The sequence below is a fragment of the Periplaneta americana genome, chromosome 12, assembly GCF_040183065.1.
Source record: "Periplaneta americana isolate PAMFEO1 chromosome 12, P.americana_PAMFEO1_priV1, whole genome shotgun sequence".
In the NCBI taxonomy this organism is placed as follows: domain Eukaryota; kingdom Metazoa; phylum Arthropoda; class Insecta; order Blattodea; family Blattidae; genus Periplaneta; species Periplaneta americana.
The window spans coordinates 172,826,244-172,848,899 of NC_091128.1; the positions used below are offsets into that span (position 1 = coordinate 172,826,244).

Here is a 22,656-nt window from a genome sequence, read left to right on the forward strand (position 1 = left end):
CTACTACTACTGCTACTGCTACTACTACTACTACAGTTGTAACTACTACTACTACAATTTGTAACTACTACTACTACTACTGCTGCTACTACAGTTGTAACTATTATTACTGCTGATTATGCAGTTACTATTGCTACTATTATAGCTATTACTGTTTCTACTAGAGCTATTGTTGCTGCTAAAACTACTATTGTTTTTACTGCAACTATTATTGCTGCTATTGCTGCTACTAAAATTATAACTGCTATTACTACAGTTATAAGTACTATTAATACATTTGTAACTGCTATTACTAATTGTAACTGCTGCTACTATAATTATTGTAATGCTGTCACTACAATTTTAACTGCTACTGCTACAGTTGTAATTACTACTACAACTACTACTCCCACCACCACCACCACCACCATTATCACTGCTTCCAGCCATTCCAGAGAAGATTTTAGAGGTTTACATAATATGAGAATTGAATATTTAAGTGTTATTTTTGACTAGAGAGGGCTGATGAATTTTTAATGAAATAATAGAATGGTATGAGGGAAATAGGATTACCCTAACTAAACCTAATTGAGGAGAACTGCAAGAACTTTTTTTATAAAAAATTAGACTTGGTAGTAATTGAATGCAGGTCTCTTGCATGAAAGCCAGCATACTAGTCAATGTGCTATGTTGCAGCATCTGCATATGGGATGTATGCGTGCTTGTACAAATGTCGTGTATTATTGCATTTGTGCGTGCCTGTAAGATGTGTGCATATGGATTTGTGGTGTGCATCTGCGTGCTTGTTTGTGTGTGTGTGTGTTTCTAAGAAACCTGCATGGTTACAGAATAGGTCCCACCAGTCAGCATGATCTGAATAATTAATTTAAAACATAGTTTAATTTTATTGCAATTATTATATAGGGGATAAACATGTTACAGAAATATGAAGGAATAATTCTATATTAGCAGTGATTGTTAGTAGTACAGGAAATGTCTTGTTGGAAACATGAGTTAATTCAAGTCAGAAAGGTTTCTTTTGAAAATTGCAGAAACTTTGTTAGATAACAATAGAAATATCATTTCATTCACAAATGAATCTTTTTTTTGTGTGTGTACTGTACATGACAAAAAAGTATGGAACATTGCTTTATAAATTCTTAATTTTCAGTTTTATTAAAAATACTATGAGTAAGAGTTATTTGGAGTAAATCAATACATTTGCACATTTTTATAAAGTAAGAGTTACCCATTTTGAACAGAATGTGCAAACAGTTGAATTTTTATGTGACATTCTATGTTTATTTTTTCATGTTTGCATTCTTAAAGTCTTAAGAAATCATAAACATTCTTTCTTGTACTCAGTATTATAAACAGTCTTTATCATTAGTGAAAATCGTGCATAATATGCCACAGTATTGTACCGGTGCCATAAAATATTACCATGACAACTAAAAATGTCTATTATGACTGTATAACTTGTGCCATAAAATTTATATTACCGAGCGAGTTGGCTCAGGCGATAGCATTTGAGACTCGCATTCGGGAGTTCCCGAGTTCAAACCCTGCAGCCGACAAATCTGATTGGGGGTTTCCCTCAGTTACAAAGGCAAATGCTGGATTGGAAATTTACATGCCATGATTCAGCACTGCCTCAAGCAACCGGAATGAAACAATTGAAAGCAGGTACAGTGATGTTAAATCCAATTCTTTTGTGAATGAAATGTTTGTATTTTTATGAAAGTATTTTAAACAAAGTTTAAAGAACTTTAAATAACCCTCAGTATTCTTTAATATTTGTGGTATAAGCAGATATTTTATAATGTTTAAGTACAAGGAGAATTAGTTACTTCTTGTTTGTGGAATCGTTGAAAAAGTATGATTTTTATTAAATTAAAATTTTAATAATATCTTAGGCGGACATGTTTACTCATTATGGTGCCTCTTTGTAATTCGTCTCTAACTTCACACATAAGGCACTTACTCACGTGTACAAGACACATACACATGCAGACTAAATGTTAATGTATAACAATGGTTTACTTCTCGTTCTGGAGGGAATTCCTTGACCGAGGAAATTGGTCTGACACTATCACTGTGAGCTCGTGTAGTGGAAAGTAATTTCAGTAGAGTGATATAGCTTATTTTCAGGAGCCTATGTAATGCCAGAAAGAAAAGAATAGCTTTTTTGATAGCGAAATACTCGGATTTTCTTGATCGAGGATTTCCTTGCAGTGCATAATATTACAGGTTATGGAGCTTTTGCACATCTGCTTAGTACCAATATAATTGTTGCATTCGGACTGGCAACATAATAAATTTTAATTTAATCACTTTAGTGGACTAGAATATGTAACTTAACCTGGGAGAAGGTGCATACGCATTATAACATGAGGGGAGCACATGCGGTCAAAAAAACCACTGCTGAAAATATGTTACTAGGCTCAACTTATTGATTTTTGCTTGCGCATTTTGTCTCGTTATATTATTTTTATTTTAAACGTTACAAGATTTTTTTTTTATAATACAACCTTGGAACATTTTATTACATTTTCGCATTACATTTTTTTCAAAAGTTGATTACAGTATTTACTTTTTCTTTACTGCTGTAATTTTAATTGTAGCATCACAACTGTTGAATTGCTATAAATTTCTAATACAAATGGTCAAAATATCATAGTGGTTTTATAAAAATAAAGTAATTCAACAAGAAAACTGTGCAGAAATGATTATTACAATATTATATAAAAATATGAAATGATATGAATAATTTCAAGGAAAAATTGTTCCGGGGCCGGGTATCGATCCCGGGACCCTTCACTTAGCGCGTGAACGCTCTACTGACTGAGCTACCCCAGGAACCATACACGACACCGTCACAATTTTTCCTTTGTATCCACATAACTCAAAGTGAGCTGACAAGACGCCAGAACTCAACTGTGAGTGCACACAATACTCTATGTGACTTAAATTGTGGTTTTCTGTTAACGTATCACAGTAACGAATGTATTATGCAAATCTGGCTTTCAGGTAATAGCTACCTGTAAAGCAGGTTTGAATAATTTCAAGGAAAAATTGTTCCGGGATCGATACCCTGCCCCGGAACAATTTTTCCTTGAAATTATTCAAACCTGCTTTACAGGTAGCTATTACCTGAAAGCCAGATTTGCATGAAATGATACGCTTTACATTTCACAATAAATCCAATGTAATATTACGGAAGTGATGTTAACAGAACTAATAAAGTTACACTAATATGTCAGTATTTTATTAATAATGCAGAATTGTTCTTCGTATAAAATGCAAAACAGAATAGTAAGCTGTTATTTATATAACGTGAGGATTGTCCGTAGGGTTGCCAACCCTCCCATATATCCCGGAATCTCCCGTATTTGCCCCTAATTTTTAACAGTCCCCCGACTCCCGTATTATTCTTCTCTTCAAGCATTTTTCTCCCTTATTTTTTCATAATGTAAAAGTTTTTATTCCATACATTTGTTTTTGCCGTCAATGATGATTGTTTATATGATGAATTTTGTTGCTCAAGAAATACATTAAAATTTGCAGTCTTTATAGAAAGTAATGCTTGCCAGTACTTACCAATCCAAAATCAAGTCGTGTTAATGTTATAAATTTTGAAAAAACTGGCTAGTTTGCTCTAAGCATACCAAGTAGTAATGCTCATACAAAGATGGTGTTTCATCTCATGAACAATAATTGGACAGATGTTCGAAACAGGAGCACGACAGATGTAATCAAATCAGAGCTGCAAACTGCAGTCGACTTCAAACTATTACACGAGACAAAAATCTTTCTCTAAATACTTTTAATTTAGGCCTAGCTGCCGAAATGTAGAATAAAGTTGTTTTTTAATAACTCAACAGAATAATTTGTCTATTTTCTATGTGAAATTTTGTCTCCCGTATTTTCTTAAAAAAATTGACAACCCTAATTATCTGACAACACAGAAAGAATGAGCACATAATTGTGCACAGCTGTGAGTATTACAAGTACACAGAATGTCAACAATGCTCTAATTAAGGATATGATGGAGTGGGGCAGTCACGCCATCACAATGTTGCCAGTTTAGTGCAACGGGCGCCTTACTAGACGAGACTCTACGGACAGCACCGGCTCTCGGCTGGCGCATGCGCACTAAGGTTTGCTTTATTACCGGGCATTTAAATCTTGCAATTTGTTGGTGGAAGAGAGTGAAGAAAGATGTTTCAGAAGTGTAATGCTGTGGGAAGTAGGTGTTTGGTATTAGGTTTGCATATAGCGAAATAAATTTAGTGATATTTAAAGTTAAATCTATTTTGCAATGGCAAATAAAATCATTCTTGGTACTAACAGTATCTAAGTGTTTATGTTTACTGTAACCGAACTTACGTCATATATACTGTAAATGTTAAAATAGGAATCGTGGTCATTAAAGGCATATTAGAAAATGCTTATTTTCTAAAATAACAAAATATAGCACGTACCTTGGAATGACGCCTTAGTTTTCAAAGCTGGATTTAAAATGTTCATGTAAAAGAACTAATCATTCATAACACGATTTCTTAGTCTTTAGTTTTGTGGTGATATGGTACGGTGCGTGATAAAATACAATAGCCCTATTAAGCCTATACAACACGTGCCTCCATACAGAAGCTCACTTCTTTCCACACGCATATCTATATCATTTTTTAAATTGTAATTATGTTCACTGCATCGGATAATAAAAATTCACTAGTCTAGAGCCTATTACCTATAGGCCCTAATACATAATATGTAATATAAACTCATAAAGTTAACTGCACAAACACCAAAATCAAATCACGATGTACTGCGAAACAAAACATAAAATATGTAGGCCTAATGTCAATAATTTATATTACATTATACAAACAAAAACTGCGTGGAACCATAACAATACTTGAAATAAAATAAATCTCAATTACGCAAAATTTTCACCACAAACGCAAGCATAGTAAGCAAACGTAATAAAACAAAAAACAGGTAATAAAACTTTCCATTATTTAAATTACTGTACCGTACCCAAAGTTTTCACCACAAACGCAAGCATACATAATAAAACAAACATAAAAATACTAAAACTTTCTATTATAACAGAAACACAGCAAAACAAGCACAAAAATACCACTTAGTCAGAATCCGCGCGAAAACACATTTGACTCTTCCCTTCCACCCATCAACAAAGCAGAGCGCATGCGCCAAGAGGGGAGCCGGTGCTGTCTGTAGAGTCTCGTCCTTACTGGGATACAGAGGAATGCATTTTCATGTTGTAACATGAGAGAGTGCAAGCAGTAAAAAACACCGCTCTATAAAAAGAACAAGCATCTGTTCGAAATAGAGCACAACTTTGACTGTTTGAGGTGCACAAATTGTCAACAAGGCACTAATTAAGAATATAAAAGAGTGAGGAGGTCAGAGGTTTCCTGCCATTAAAGTAGAACAGATTTAAAACAAGTGCGGTGCGGTCTTTTCCCTGCTATGCGTCTTCTCCTGGTTTAAAGAGATGTCATAAGAAAGTTCTATTCAGAGTAAAGAGAATTCAGTGTTCCACCAGAGAATGTTGCCTCTCTTATAATGTATTCCTTTCTGTTGATAACAGTTATTATTATTTGTAACAGTTATTTACTATTTATAATAGGCTCTTCATTTCATATTCTATTTTCTTTTTCTTCTGGTAGGAAGCTGCAGGAAACGTAAGTAAACTGGATGTCTGCAGACAAGGGAAGTGTTCGTACAGGTGTATTGTGGTACAGGTTACGTTTAGCTCTTTTCTTGTTTCGTTTGTTCAGTTCTGTGTTGATTTTAAGAACCTGCTCTTTGAACTATGATGGTGACATTTGTTTCGTGTTATTTTACAATTTTTAGTTTTTCGTTTTTATTTATGTTTAGTAGTGCACCAGGGTGTGGAAACTGTACAGATGTGTGTGAAATCTAAGCTGAATTATCAGATTACTATAAAATGCATGATAATTTTTCTATAATGTGGCTTATTGTCATGGCAGTTACCACGCTCTTGTTTCAAAACATGAATCCTCTTTACATTTATTTATTTATTTAATGTTGGATTTTAGTTGTAATTGTTTGCAGTGTGTATTTATGAATAGTTTAAAACTGTCAGTTAATGTTGAATTTCTTGTTATTCTACTTAAATTGTGCAATATTTTCTTACCTTGCTATGTTTAGAAATAGTATACAATACTTTACGGAAATTTTGTTCGGGCTAAATAACATTACATCAAGCTACATCCCAAGTTGAGTAGTTGTGGAGTAAATGTGAGATACAGATTGGACCATCTTGTAGTTCCAAGTACTATACTTGTGGTGCAGCACCATAGTCACTGTGAACCATGCAGATTCGAGTTAACGATAAATTTTTGTATCCTTTGGCACAGGGATGCCCATCAATGTCATTTAAACCTCACTTCATTAGACTTTTTCCTCTGAGGTAAAATGAAGGTCTTAGTTTATGAAACACCAATGGATTTCCCAAAAAGTTGATTAATTTGTGTAAGGTAATCACATTGGAAGTATATGCAGTAATTAAAATTATAAAAATATCACCAAAAGTCACACTAGAAAAAGGAATCAGGCAAAGTTATGCACTAGAATTATTATTATTTAATATAGCTTCAGCGGTAGCAATCCAGAAGCCAGAAATTCAAAGAAGAATAAATTTAAGTGACAGAGCATACTTTACACTCTTACCAGTAATTAAGAATAATTACATAGGACAGACAGGCAGATCATTCCAAACTCGCTACAAAGAACACATTAAAGCTATAACCAGAGGACACAACACATCTACATATGCCGATCACATAACCAATGCCAACCATACATACAATAACATAAATACGGACATGGAAATCCTACACACACAACCCAAGAACCAAAAACTCAACACACTAGAACAATACGAAATATACAAACACACTAAAACACACCCTGATCAAATCCTCAACACACAGATCAATTTCAGTACACACACACTATTCGACTCCACAATCCAACACATTCCAACAATAAAACACACCCTCCTAACAGGCAGAGAAGTTCGAGATGACGCCGCGATCTAGTAGGCTCTGATGATGGTGCGTGATGCACTGAAGCAGCTGTAAGCCGGACGAATATTACATATTTAACATGAGTAAGTCCACTAGTTCATCAATTAATTAAGAATAAAATTATCTCAAGAAGTATCAAGGAGGAAATCTACTGTATAAAACTTTAATCAGACCAAAAGTAATGTTTGGTATAGAAATATGGACACTTAATAAGAATGTATGCACACAAATTGCTGTTTTCGAAAGGAAGATTCTTAGAAGAATATGGGGAATGAATAGAAGTGCAGATACAACCATGAAATTACAGAATTGTTTAAGAATTTGGTGACATCTGTTCGAGTCTGGAGACTGAAACAGTTGAGGCATGCTGCAGACACAAGTGATAGCATAAGATCTGGACTGTGTCACGGACATCCACAGAGAGAAAAAGCCCCAACTCTACAATGTACACGTAAAAACGTGCAGTTACCAATTCTAGTAGATGTAAGCAGTTCCTGGCTTTCATCAGTGTATGTTCGTTTTTCGTAATGCGTAAATGTATTCTTCTGGTTAATGACTTTTAGTATACATACTGAACAGTGTGTTTCATTAAGTACGAATCTGCAGGAACAGTTGGACGATAGTTTCGTGAACAGTTTTCTGGAGTGCGAGTTCAAACATGTCCTGGGATTCATTAACAAGTGATCAAAACAACTGATCCATTGCCAGCACAATCCCCCGATATGACACCTCGTGACTTTTATTTGTGGAATACATTAAGGGGAGTTGGTCATTATCGCATGAAAAATAATGGTAAAAATAGCCTATCTTCAAGCAGTCATAAATATAATACTATTTATCAGAGGTCTTTCATTTTTGTTAGCTATGTGTCTATGCATATTAAGCTTTAAAATGAAAAGGAATGGATACTCTAGAGTAAATCTTTATCCTTAAATTAATGTTTTTAATTAAGCACAATTTTTTTGATAAATTCACTATATGTCTGTGATTAGGTACACTCTATTCACTTATTATTGCACATATTGAATTGAAAATTTGACCACTTACTGCTAACAGATACTAAAACATACCCTACTAAAATTATTCATGTATCTGTAATATTATGGGCATAGGACTTATAGAAATCATCACCGTGAATAAATAAAAAAAAAATTGAAGATTAGTATAAGCCCTATGCCCATAGTATTACAGATATTTTAATAATTTTAGTAGGGTATGTTTTAGTATCTGTTAGCAGTAAGTGGCCAAAATTTTAATTCAATGTGTGCTATTATAAGTGAATAGAGTGTACCTAATCACAGATATGTAGTGAATTTATATAAAAAATGCGTTTAAATTTAACAATTAATTTAAGGGTAGGATTTACACTAGATTAACCATTCTTTTTTCATTTTAAAGCTTAATATGTATACATATATCACAAAAAAAATGGAATAGCTGTGGTAAATAGTATTACATTTATGACTGCTTGAAGATTGGCTATTTTTATCATTACTTTGCATGCGATAACGTCCAATTCCCCTTAAAAGACAGGGTGTATAGAATAAACCATCACATAATAGTCGAGTCAAAGGATTCAATTAGCAGAGAAATTGTGAGAATTTCCGAGGAGGCACTGCAGAGCGTGGTAGGAACATCACCTCATACTACAACACTTATCTCCACGCTAATGGAGAACATTTCATCACCTTCCTTCATAAAATTGGTAAGTAACTTTTTAACTGCTTAAAGGGAGGCAGAGGTGAATATTTCAAAATCCACAAAATTTGTCCGATTTATTTGAAATTGATCATGGATACTAAGTATGTTATTAGTAATGGACATACCAAGTTTCAACTTTCTAAGTACAATAGTTCTGTAAATATTAATAATTTTATAAGACTTTATATCGTTTGATATAAAATGCTCCATGCACCATATTGTAAGAAATTTTCAATATTTATTTTTATTTATATGTTCAGAGAAGGTATATAAATAATGATAAGTATTAGTTTATTATGGGAATAATATAGTAATACAGTTATCTTGGTTTTAATTTCATACTTTTAAAAGGCACAAAATCAAAAACTAACATCGGAATATGAAAATAAAGATAATAAAAATGGAAAAAACCAAATTTTCATTTTTTCTTCAGTTTTTGTTCAAAATTTCACCTCTGCCTCCCCTTAAGAATCGCACTGTACATCCACAGCATGGAGCAAGATGATGTCTCCCTTCTTCTACCTGCTCAGTAGCATGGTCTTTGATAAATTTGCAACAAAAATTTAACTTAATTACATAAGCGTATACACACAGATATACAGGGGTGTCTCACCTAACTCTGCGACCTCAAATATTTTCGAAACGAAACAAGATGTGAAAAATCTACTTGCGCAGGCATGTACCCATGTCAGGGGTTCACACAATGGGAGGGTATGTGCAATCCAAAAACTTAAAACAATATCACTTTCAACTCAAAGTTAACTTTTTTTTTTAAATGTAACATGTATGTTTTTTCTATCGAACTGAAAACTAGAGGTACAATTGCTAATAACGGAAGTGGTTTATTTTCCTGAACAAAATATCAGTGGCCTATAGCTCAGAGAAATTTCACGTTTCTAAATTACATCCAGCACGGAAAACGCACTCACAAATAATCAGTAACATCTTTTCTGATGAAACTGTGTCACTCTAGCAGATGTTCAAAGTTACCGCCATTTGCATCAATACACTTGTGGAGATGAACAAGGGAGTGTTGCACAAATAGTAGTGTTTCTGCAGATATTCGATATACATCCTACATGTAACATGACAGATGTCCAGACTATATTCCCACTGTCGCCAAACCTTGTCAAGCATGTTTTGTGTGATGTTCCTGACGAGCCGTTGCAATTCCAGCAGTGTCTTCAGAAATGTAGGGACGTAAACATTGTTCTAGACGAAACACAGAAAGAAATCGCACACTACGAAGTCCGGTAACCAGGATGGCCATATACAGAAGATGTCTTCAGCCACTGCATTATCATTTTTAGTGATGAAACGACATTTCATTTATCTGGAAAGATCAATAGTCACAATATGCGGACATGGGGATCCCAGAATCCTCATGCTGTCATCCAGATGGGACATGCCAGTCCCAAAGTGGACATGTTTTGTGTACTTTCCAGAAGACTCTTGTTTGGCCCATTCTTCTTCACGAACAACAGTGTCATAGGCCTGGACATGCTGGAGAACTGGTTAATGCCACAACTCGCGGCTGAGGAGAAATAGAAATTTATTTACGAACAAGACGTTCTAGATATCTTGCCCCCACTTCTTTTAGATGTCATTCAGTATTTTCCTTTGATACTGTTAATCCTCTAAAAGGCTTTTTCACAGTGAAAAGTAAATGGCAAACTCAACACGAATACAAAAGCATGCAGTCAGGTTACATTCACAATGGTTTACAATCATATAAATCTCAGTTCTACATATCACTTCTCTTAAGCACAGTGAAAAGCTAGAAACACACTAAAGCACGTGCTGTACTGAATAGCTATTGGCCTGTGTGTGTACTGGCCCAGGCCCATTACCTCCAGTGCCAGCTCTTTGTGGTTATCATTTACTGTATGCAAAGTGTGCTGTGTAGTAGGTCACCCAAAATTTTATTATTAACTAGCCGTACCCGTGCGCTCCGCTGCACCCGTTAGAAATAAATATAAAGTAATTACTTACTTACAAATGGCTTTTAAGGAACCCGAAGGTTCATTGCCACCCTCACATAAGCCCGCCATCGGTCCCTATCCTGTGCAAGATTAATCCAGGCTCTATCATCATACCCCACTTCCCTCAAATCCATTTTAATATCCTCCCATCTACGTCTCTATTTAATTATATAATTAAAATAGGACATTTGATCCAGGGAACATTCGTGTTTGATAGAAGGATAAATCGTTTATTATGTTACTTAATTTAAATTGAATTAAAAAATTAAAATGCGATCATTTTGATCCAGAGACCACTCATTTGGTCATAAAAATTAATTTAGGAAATACAGGAAACGAATATACAGAATAGCCTATCAAGTTTTCTGTGCATAAGAATCTATTTTAATCTTACCTGTCCTCGATTCACTCAGGAGTTACTGTGATAACATTATAGCATTATGTCCATCTAGAGAAACTACATTTTCCAATGGTGAATTAATAATTAATTATACAAATCGGTTAATTTAGCTTCCGATATTACTTCATAGAAATGCAGAAACATTATCTGTAGGCTATCTTTCATAGCTTTCGATTGTTGCTGTCCAAGGCCCCTTATAGACGAAGTCATTTGTTTTTTAATTCATTACACGACCTTAAGATGACAGTTATTTTAATTTTAAAACTCGTTTATCTCATTAAATATCAGCCCTATCAAAATTTTTCAAGGAATAAAACTTATCGGAAATTATTTTTAAAGAAACTTTTGTTATGTAACATTTTTCACAAAAAATCAATAATAAGCGAGATATTTCGATTTATTTAATTCAGGCCCCCTTATAACCCCCCTTTTAAATAATGTATTTTGAATGCCATATAGCCTAAAATCTAAGTTACAACGAACTTAATTTATATTCCAATTTTCATCGAAATCCGTTCAGCCATTGTCGCGTGAAAAGGTAACAAAACATACAGACAGACAGACATACAAACAAAAATGTCAAAAAAGCGATTTTCGGTTTCAGGGTGGTTAATTATATACGTTAGGACCAATTATTTTTGGAAAATCGAAAATTACCAGAAAAATTTCGGCTACAGATTTATTATTAGTATAGATGGAAAAAATGAAAGAATATCTTATCCCCTGCACTTTTATCCTGAAGATACTATCAGTGTAATTTCTCTTGCTGTACATTACCACTCCAGCCTACAGGCATCTGTTTATTTACCAGTAGTGACATTTTCTTCAATCAGTAATCAATAGTTGGTGACTATCAGGCATAACTGTGAGCAGTGTGTAATTAAAATTCCTTGTCTTCATCTCTTGTGCTGTGGTCTTTCATAGTTGAATAGTCAATGATAGTTCAACGTGCATTTACACAGTGTTAAATGTTGCAAAAATGTAATTTTTTTTTTTTTTAAAGACTGGTATATGAAATTCATGTCAGACTGTGTCAATAGTGAAGTTAACTTTAGAGCATGTTTTTACTTAATGATGTATCCACGTGTCTCTGTGTATGTGTCTTCTAAAAGTCTTGAGTTAAATAAGACGCAAATGGTGGGGGCAGATCTCAAATATCTTGCCTTGCTACTGTACTCTTAATTTTACGTATTTTGGAATTAATAGGTGCATTCAGAATGTAAGTATTTCCTTATTTAAAAAGGATTTAAATGCATTATTAGTAATCTTTCTGTCAAATTTTTACGTCCTGATTTGTTTTTATTGGAATCTGTATCCTCTTTAAGGCATTAGTTTTAATGGAGATTAATAATAATAATAATAATAATAATAATAATAGAAACAATATTGTTTAAATAAATAACACGCTCTGACCTGTGTAGCTTGAATATTTGTGTTGTTGATATTTAAGTGTTTGAGTGGAATATCTGCTCTTGCATACTCCACACTACTGTATATTACACGTGTGCAGCAAAGAGTGCTTTTGCACAAAAAGCACAAGTTAGTCACCACTGTCCTAAAAGTGGGAAGTGAGATGTGATATGAGGGACTTCGTCCCACATCTGCCCTGTTCATACAGATTCGCTACTTGTGTCTAGAGCCGTTTATTTTTTAACATTCTTCATCTGGTTGTCACTGTAGACATCGTAACAGATGAAAGTTATATGGTTCATGTCCAGACTGTAGAGGGATGAATCTGCCAGTTACCATTCAAATGAGTCCAACAGTTACTGTTTTGTGAGATATGCAGGAAGTTTTCAACAGTGACTAGTTGAAAAATGTTGAGAAGTAGCTCAAGCCATAAGCGGAATATCTAGCTTGTTGTAGATCATACAGGATGTTTTAAACAGTAAAAAGTAGAAAAATGTTGAGAACTAGTTCAAGCCATAGGTGAAACATTTACTGTGTTGTAGGTTATACAGGAAGTTTTCAATAGTGACGAATAGAAAAATGTTGAGAACTAGCTCAAGCCATAGGTGAAACATTTACTGTGTTATAAGCTATACAGGAAGTTTTCAATAGTGACGAATAGAAAAATGTTGAGAACTAGCTCAAGCCATAGGCAGAACAGCTATCGTGTTGTGAATCTTACAGGAAGTTTTCAACAATGATGAGTTAAAAAATGTTGAGAATTGGCTCAAGTCGCAGAGGTCTTATTTTGTGGCTATGTTGTAGAAAACCTTCTGCCATATTAACGAAAGGAATCTTTCTGTTGGTGGAAATGTTGAAAAGATTAGGACACGTGAAATGCTAAGGGAAAAAATCCAGTATGGTAGTCAAACAATACTTACTTTGTGAATGCACCTCGTAAATACGAAATTTTTCTCACTGGTCTAAGATTGCATGGACTGAGATTTCTTCCCTTTCATGTATCAGAATAAGTGTTATAGATATATTTTAAGTTTATATTGGTAACTAGGAATCAGGGTATTTAAGGTATAGGAATGGTATTTTCATATTTGTACATAAAAAACCCAGTTTCTTGATTGTGTGAGAATTGTAAAGTTTTTTTCATTCATCTACTAACTACTACTAATGAAGAACTTAAATTACTGAAGTAAAATTGAAATATATATTTTGTATTTAATGTATACTGTAAATGCAAAACATTAAAAAATATCTTACTTTGCTATGTGGTTAGATCTTAGTTTTGTTACAACATAAATTAAAATTCTTGCTTTGAAAGAAGAAGTATATAAAAGTATTACTATAAGAAGGTGAAACATATAAATGAAAATTAGGAATAAAAACTATTAAAAAGAGGAATGCATGTTGACAATGGGAAGATTTGTTTGAACGTACTTTTATTGCTGCAGATGTCTGAAAGACCAATTTGAAGTTTGATTCTGACCAAAAGCTCAGCAATGGAAGTAATTCAAATGAAATCATTCCCAAATGGCAGAAGTAACCAGAATAAAACCTGCAATTTACAATCAGTTTTGTATTTGAGAGCAGCTTATTATTATTTTTACAGGAAATAGTTTAACAGGGAGTGATCGTTCTTCAACAATGGGTGGTCACTTACGACAAGGTCCTGCCATGGTTCGTCCATCCATGAACCAGGAGAGTCTAGACATGATGGAATATCCCTTCCTAACAATGTCTAAGTACCCACCTGGCTTCATTCTACACTTGGGTATGTCTTGCGAGTGTTAATAAAGTTACGATTATTTTGTATGGAAAGGTACTTTTCGAAGAAGTTATGGTGAAATGGCACTAATTTCTATTTGAATTACACGTTTTAAATATCTGTTTCTGCTGGTCGGTCCTGATGCACTGTATCTTTAAGATAATTATACAGGGTGTTTCAAAAATACGGGGCATAATTTCAGGTATGTATTTCCCACATGTAGACAATCAAAATAGTTCATTACAACATGTGTCCGGAAATGCTTCATTTCCGAGTTATGACCTTCAAAACATTGAAATTCACCGGAACGTTTTTCTTTCCGCAGGTCGTTGTCATTACAGAAGATGTTCAAAATGTCCACCTTCTGCTTGAATACAGACATCACATCGATGTCTCATTGACCTGCGAACACGATCCCAAACTCCAGGAGTATTGCGTATGTCCTCAGAACATGCCACAATTCGATTCCGAAGGGATTCCAAATCAGGCACTGGAGATGAATAAACCAATGATTTTAAATGGCCCCACAAGTAGAAATCGAGAGGGTTCAGATCAGGTGAGCGTGGAGGCCAAGCAATTGGGCCACCTCTACCTATCCATCGATCAGGAAACCTTCGATCCAAGTAGGTACTGGTGAGCCGTACGACTGAAGTGTGCAGGAGCGCCATCATGCAAGAAGTGAATGTGTTGATGATTGATCAGTGGAGTGTCTTCTAAAACATGAGGTATGGTGTTTTCCAGGAAGTTTGTGTATGCCTGCCCCGTAAGTCTGTTTACAAGTACATGGGGTCCAACTAATCTATCACCAATGATACCGGCCCACATGTTGAGGGAAAACCGCACCTAGTGATGAGATGGGACAGTTGCACGTGGGTTTTCATACGCCCATACATGCTGATTGTGGAAATTTGTTATGCCATCTCGTGTGAATTGTGCTTCATCTGTAAATAATACTAAGGCAGGAAAGTTCGGATTTACACCACACTGCTGCAAGAACCACTGACAGAACCTAACTCGTGCAGGGTAATCTGTTGGTGACTGGGCCTGTACACGTTGCAAATGATAAGGATACAATTGATACTCTTTCAACAGTCTCCAGATAGTCGTATGAGGAACATTGACTTGCAACGCTACCCTTCGTGTGCTGATAGAAGGAGTCATGTTCACAGCCTCCAGAATCTCTTCCTGTACTTCTGGAGTTGTAGATCTTGGTCGTCCCCTTCCCAAACCAGGAGAGTTAAATTTTCCATACTCGCACAGACGGTAATGGAGACGTACAAATGTCTTCCGATCTGGACATTGTCGTTGTGGGTACCTCTCATGGTACAAACGACGAGCCAGCGCAGCATTGCCGTCCGCCTTACCGTACATGAAGTGTATCTCTGCCAGCTCTTGATTTGAATACATGTCGCACAGTCTAACGCCTACACAACACTGAATGTAACCTTCGCCTCGGAATGAACTGTCAGAGTGCCCTCTTAATGTCTCCTTTGATGGCAACGACCTGCGGAAAGAAAAACGTTCCGGTGAATTTCAATGTTGTGAAGGCCATAACTCGGAAATAAAGCATTTCCGGACACATGTTGTAATTAACTATTTTGATTGTGTACATGTGGGAAATACATACCTGAAATTATGCCCCGTATTTTTTAAACATCCTGTATAAATATCACATAAGAAAAAATATTATTATGTATTTGTCAGTTGAAGTGTACAGTCTTAGAAAAAAGTTTTGCCGCACAGATACTTTATAAGTCCCAGAAAGGAGGCAGTGCACATGATCAGACGTACAACGAAACTAATTTTATTACCTCATCTAGTCCTTCTCTTGTGAACCAGGTCGCTCGTCCTCTGATCATGCGCACTTCCTCCTTTCTGGGACTTATAAAGTATCTGTACGACAAAACTTTTTTTCTTAGACGTACCTGGGGCTTTTGTTCCAACTGCTATCAGTAATATTTAAAATGTAAATTGAGGTGTCTGTTCATCACCGTCATATTGGCTGTACTCCAGTTATCAGTGCACAGAATTCCCAACTCCTCATAGCACACCTGGATATTGCAAAGATGATTACAGAAATGGCTAGCTTTGCAAAAAGCAATACCAGTATATACAGTGAAACCTGTCTAAAGCGGCCATCTGAAGTTACCTTGTAAAATGGCCGTTTTATCAGGTGGCCACTTGATTGGGGTCCGGAAAGGTGGAAATCTTCAAATTTTCAATTTTTTGTTTTTCATTTATTCATAATCTACAAAATTTCCCCTTTCCAATGATATATGATACACATATATTATTGTGCTCATAAATTGTTTATATCATTGTTTATAAAATACATGGTGGGGCGTGGCCATAATGGTTTGACAGTTCACACAATAAAATTTTGTATGTTCGTATTTCGCGCCTTGGAGGTAATTTATTTCTTAAAGAGAGATATTTATGCATTGGTTAACCTGTATAGATGTCGCTTATTGCTGTCTGTTCTTCATTTGATTGTTAGCTTCGGTTTGAAATCGTATTTACGTGTAAGAAAGTTGTTTCGAGAAGAAATCTGTCTGAACTTCTGCGCTCTTGTTTTCAGTGTATTTTATAGTGAAGTTATAATTTGTGGTTATTTTATCATGGTTTATAGTAAACTGAAAGTGTTCAAAAAGCGAAAAAATGTGGGGATACCTATACAAGGAGAAGTGGTAGGCTCACATGGAGAGTGTTCCAGCATAAATAACAATCAATTTGCACCTCCACCTAGCAGTAGTCAGAAGAAGTTGAAAGGTTTAGAAGGATACAGTGTCTATGAGGAAGAATGTAGTGAAACTGATGTAAATCATATTTTTAATTTGAATATATTGTGTGATGTGTTTTTAAATTACACCCAATGTAAAGAATGTGGTAAAAATGGTCTAAAACTGGAAGCTGACCGAACAGTTGGATTAGCAACACTCTTCAGACTGTATTGTGATAACTGTGAATTTAGTAAGATATTTTGCAGTTCATATGAACGTCACAATGAAGATAGGCCTAATCCAAAATCTAAATTTTATGATATCAATGTGCGCCTGGTGTATGCACTGAGGGCAATAGGTAAAGGTGCAGCAGCTGCTTCTGCACTTTGTGGTATAATGAATCTACCACCTCCACCTCAGAAGTTTGGAAAATATAATGAATTTATTGGAAACATTGCTGAGGATGTAGCCATAGAGTCCATGAGGAATGCTATTGAAGAGGCTGTAGTTGAAAATAACAACATAAGAGATATTTCAGTTGCCCTCGATGGTAGCTGGCAAAAGAGAGGCCATACTTCTATGAATGGTGTAGTCACTGCCACAAGTGTAGATACTGGCAAGGTTATAGGTGTTGCTGTCATGTCTAAATATTGTAGATGTACAAATAAAAAAGAACATTCTGAAAATTGTACAGCAAACTACAGTGGAAATAGTGGTGGCATGGAAGTGGCAGGAGTCGTCAAAATATTTCAACAGTCTGAACCTTGTGACAAGGTGAGATACATAAATTATTTAGGAGATGGTGACTCGAAGGCTTACAAAGCAATCAATGAACTGAAGCCATATGGAGAAAATGTACCCATAACTAAACTGGAATGTATAGGCCATGTGCAAAAACGTATGGGCACAAGACTGCGGCGACTGAAAACGTCTTATAAAGGCAAAAAACTACAAGATGGCAAGAGTTTAGATGGCAAGAACAGACTTACTGAGGCTGTTATTGATCAAATTCAAAATTATTATGGCATGGCAATTAGACAAAATGTGAACAGTGCAGAAAACATGAGGAAAGCAGTATGGGCAGTTTTGTTTCACATCTCCTCCTCAGACGATAAGCCTAACCATGGACTATGTCCTGAAGGAAGAAACTCATGGTGTAAATATAACAAGGCTAAAGCCACTGGTGAACAGTTTACACACAAACAACCCTTACCTCATGCAATTGTAGAAGTAATAAAAGATGTATTCAGGGATCTATCAGATATTCAACTACTGAAGAAATGTCTTCACGGCCGGACCCAAAATCCCAACGAGTCCATCAACAGTGTCATCTGGACAAGAATACCAAAGACAGTGTTTGTTTCCATTAATACATTGCATTTTGGAGTATATGATGCTGTGGCAACATTTAATGATGGAAATATTGCTAGGTGTGAGGTTCTGAAAAGGTTGCTGACAAATGTTGGATTTTTCACAATAAAATCTCTACTTATTTTGGACAAGGAGAGACTGAGGGCTTCAGAAAAAGCTGTAAAAGACATTGAGTCAAGGGCAAGACAACATAGAAGAGCAGCAAAAAGAAAACTGCAAGATGAAGATGAGGAGGATGCTGACAACCCATCATATGGTGCTGGAATGCATTGACAAACTTTGAATCCGGTTTCCCGTAAGTTGTAAATTTTTCATATAAAATTTTCTTTTTCTCAGGATCTACTTGTCTGAATTGGTTCAAACTTAGAGGATAGAATTATTGAGGCCCTGAGCATATTTTAACACGGGATTTTTTTTATTTTTTGCATTTCAAAGAAGTTAGGGTCTTACAAGCATTGAAAAATGTTGTAAAAATATCTACTTTTTGAAAAAATTTTTTAATTTTGAAAATAATTAATATTTTTAAAAATCCCTGTGTTAAAGCAATCAGAAATGTACATTATACAACCCATATTTTTTTCAAAATTATAATCCTAACAGTCTCTGAAAAAAAAGAAAATTATATGTATGCATATTTAACATTGCTAAGATAGGAGCTTTCCGGACCCCCTTGGTTGCGGTTTTTTATGAATCAGCATGAAAATACTGAATTTCATTGACTTTTTAGTACTGTGCGCATACAACACTCGTGCATATTAATGTCAGCCACTTCCATTTTTGCAACTAGCCTTTTCAAAACTCAATTTCTTCGCCCTCGCACACTTGAACCATTCGTAAACGAAATCATTCACATTACTAAACACAGATTCTCTCTTCTTTTTTGGCCACCATGCATATTTTCCTCCCATTGTTTTAATATTTCATCCTAATTATACCGTGTATTTGTGTCCGTCCACATTTCAATATTTCTGCAATTTTTCTCGCAGATGTTCCCTTCTCACTTTCTTCAATCTTATTTCGTCTCACCTCTAAACTTAATACCACTCTAGATTTATTGTTAGACTCAAACTAACGTCACAGTTCCTCTGAATCAACTGAATGAAAAGAAGAAAAATTCGTAAAAGCTGGTCCAAATAGAAAAAGCTGGAAAGAGGAGAAAAAAAAAAATAAAAAAAATTCGAATGGTTAACTACTGACCTAAAACATACTGTGACATTTTCGATAGAAAACGTCCGTGTTTCAATCCTTTAAAAACGAGTAAGAATTTATAGCTGTGCAGGGTCGGAGTGGAAAGTGACAAAAGAGTCATAAAATTAACCAACTAACCCCAAGATATGGAGGGTGTACTGTTATACACTTAGCTATTGTACTCGTGATATTGCTCTCTGTCCTCTAACCATCGAAAAAATAGGTCAGACAGTATCCGTGAAAAACATTTTTGTTGGACAGTGACTGTTATAGTCAGGTTCCAATCCAAAGAGACCCCTGCCGCTGGCCGGAGCATGAGGTGGCCGCTAAATAAAGAGAGAATTTGTATTGATCTTATGGAAAATCCAATTGGTTCCAGAGAAAATTGGCCTTTTGGCCAGGTGGCCGTTTAAATGAAGTGACCGCAAAGGCAGGTTTCACTGTATAAAAAAAAAAAAAAAAAAATTAACTTCTTCTCTGCTCCTACTGCTCCTCACTGCGGACACCCCTACTGCAGAGGATGTCTAGCCAAATCGTTGCATGTTGGACAGGCAAACTTGTCTTTATTCAATATCATCACAGCATCTCACCCAGCATCAGACAGTGTTCACATCCATGAAAACTAGTGAAACTTGAAACAATCAGTGAAACTCTAGAGTAAATATGTTGTTGTTGTTTTCTAATGCCAGGAATTTGACAATAAAGTCATTTGACCTCTTGCACTCCAATAAAATGGCAATTTGTAGCCGATTTAAGTGAACACCATATTTTAACGTTTTGGTGGCTACTTCATTCACACACAACCCCCAGAATGTCTGGAGGACTACACCTGCTGTTGGTCGACGGGTCCATTGGACCTAGCTGGGAGATCTTGTTGATCACCAGCCTTCCCTCCTTAAGCCACTGGAGGACGATTTTAGTGCCATAACAGGTCAGCACTAGGAACAGAAAAGTAGAAAGAGGAGGAAGGAAAGTGAAATTAACCCCTAGGCCTCGAATGCTCTAATGCCATCGGGGTCGAAGAAAGTAAGAGTTCAGTCAGAGGACTGGATAGGAAAGGGTAAAGAGGGAATTAGGTATTGAATAGAGGAAAATTATACCAAATTCAGTTATTAACTCATCAAGCTGACCAATGTTAATTGATGAGTAGCCCCTCCCTTTAGTTCAGCTTATAAAATTATGCTTACTAACAGCTGCACTACGGGGAGGTAGGGATGGGACATTGGGTATTTGTCCAGGTTGGTTCCTTAAAGCCTTCAATGGGAAGGATTAATGGCTCTCCCCCCTGTATCCGACAGATAATTGATAGTGGTACAAGGAAGACTCAAATTAATCTCATAGAATAAGTACAATAATTAATTGAGTGTGGAACATAAAGCACTCGAGTTAATCTTTTAGAGTAAATTGATATTGAAACATAAAACACTGAAAAATTAGTCTCATAGAGTAAATAATGTAAGTGATTGATAGTGGAATATGAATCATAAATTTAATGTCGTAGGGGAAATGTGTCATAGAGGAGGAGAGCATGGAGTTATAAGTATAATATTTTGCTGTAGTAATGGGGGAGGAGTAAGGTTAGTGAAAGAAATGATGACGACAAGAAAAAACAGAGTGGAAGAAATGTAATACTGAATTAAAACAATTAATGACCTAATGGCTTGTATGAAAGGTGTTATAAAACAAAGAGATGGCACTTTACACTAATTGTGAAGTGTCCCTCACCAAAAAGGTATTGCATAATGACAAATATATTCATTCATTTATAGAATAAATGCAGTAATTAATTAATAAGGAAATATGAAACATTAAAGTTAATTAAGTGGAATGTAAAACAGCCAAGTTAATCTCACAGAGTACATGCAGTAATTAATTGACACTGAAATATAAAACACTGAATTTAGTCTCGCAATGTAAATACTGTAATTAATTAATATTGAAATTTGAAAAACTCGTGTTAATCACATAAAGTAAATAAAGTAATTAATTGAAAACTCAAGTTAATTTCATAGAGTAATTACAGTAATTAATTGATAGTAGAACGTGAAACAGTGAAGTAAGTCTCATAGAATAATTAATACAGTAATTAATTGATAGTAGAATATGAAACAGTCATGTTAATTTCATAGAGTAATTACAGTAATTAATTGATAGTAGAACGTGAAACAGTGAAGTAAGTCTCATAGAATAATTAATACAGTAATTAATTGATAGTAGAATATGAAACAGTCATGTTAATTTCATAGAGTAAGTACAGCAATTAATTGATAGTAGAACGTGAAACAGTGAAGTAAGTCTCATAGAATAATTAATACAGTAATTAATTGATAGTAGAATATGAAACAGTCATGTTAATTTCATGGAGTAAGTACAGCAATTAATTGATAGTAGAACGTGAAACAGTGAAGTAAGTCTCATAGAATATTTAATACAGTAATTAATTGATAGTAGAATATGAAACAGTCATGTTAATTTCATAGAGTAAGTACAGCAATTAATTGATAGTAGAACGTGAAACAGTCAAGTAAGTCTCATAGAATAATTAATACAGTAATTAATTGATAGTAGAATATGAAACAGTCATGTTAATTTCATAGAGTAAGTACAGCAATTAATTGATAGTAGAACGTGAAACAGTGAAGTAAGTCTCATAGAATAATTAATACAGTAATTAATTGATAGTAGAATATGAAACAGTCATGTTAATTTCATAGAGTAAGTACAGCAATTAATTGACAATAGGAATGTGAAACAGTGAAGTAAGTCTCATAGAATAATTAATACAGTAATGAATTGATAGTAGAATATGAAACAGTCATGTTAATTTCATAGAGTAAGTACAGCAATTAATTGATAGTAGAACGTGAAACAGTGAAGTAAGTCTCATAGAATAATTAATACAGTAATTAATTGATAGTAGAATATGAAACAGTCATGTTAATTTCATTGAGTAAGTACAGCAATTAATTGATAGTAGAACGGGAAACAGTCAAGTAAGTCTCATAGAATAATTAATACAGTAATTAATTGATAGTAGAATATGAAACAGTCATGTTAATTTCAT

The 22,656-nt window shown here is 34.9% G+C and overlaps 1 protein-coding gene across 10 annotated transcripts in view; it reads left to right on the top strand.

Moving 5' to 3' along the window:
* LOC138711199 (C2 domain-containing protein 5) overlaps window positions 1-22,656 on the top strand; it is a 131,190-nt gene that overhangs the window by 37,887 nt on the left and 70,647 nt on the right. For 9 of the 10 annotated variants that reach the window (XM_069842575.1, XM_069842574.1, XM_069842576.1 and 6 more), the window contains 2 exons: window positions 5,676-5,690; window positions 14,158-14,319. In XM_069842575.1, the coding sequence (XP_069698676.1) occupies window positions 5,676-5,690; window positions 14,158-14,319 (177 nt within the window). The remainder of the gene's footprint in view (window positions 1-5,675; window positions 5,691-14,157; window positions 14,320-22,656) is intronic. The other variant, XM_069842577.1, reaches the window with a different exon arrangement.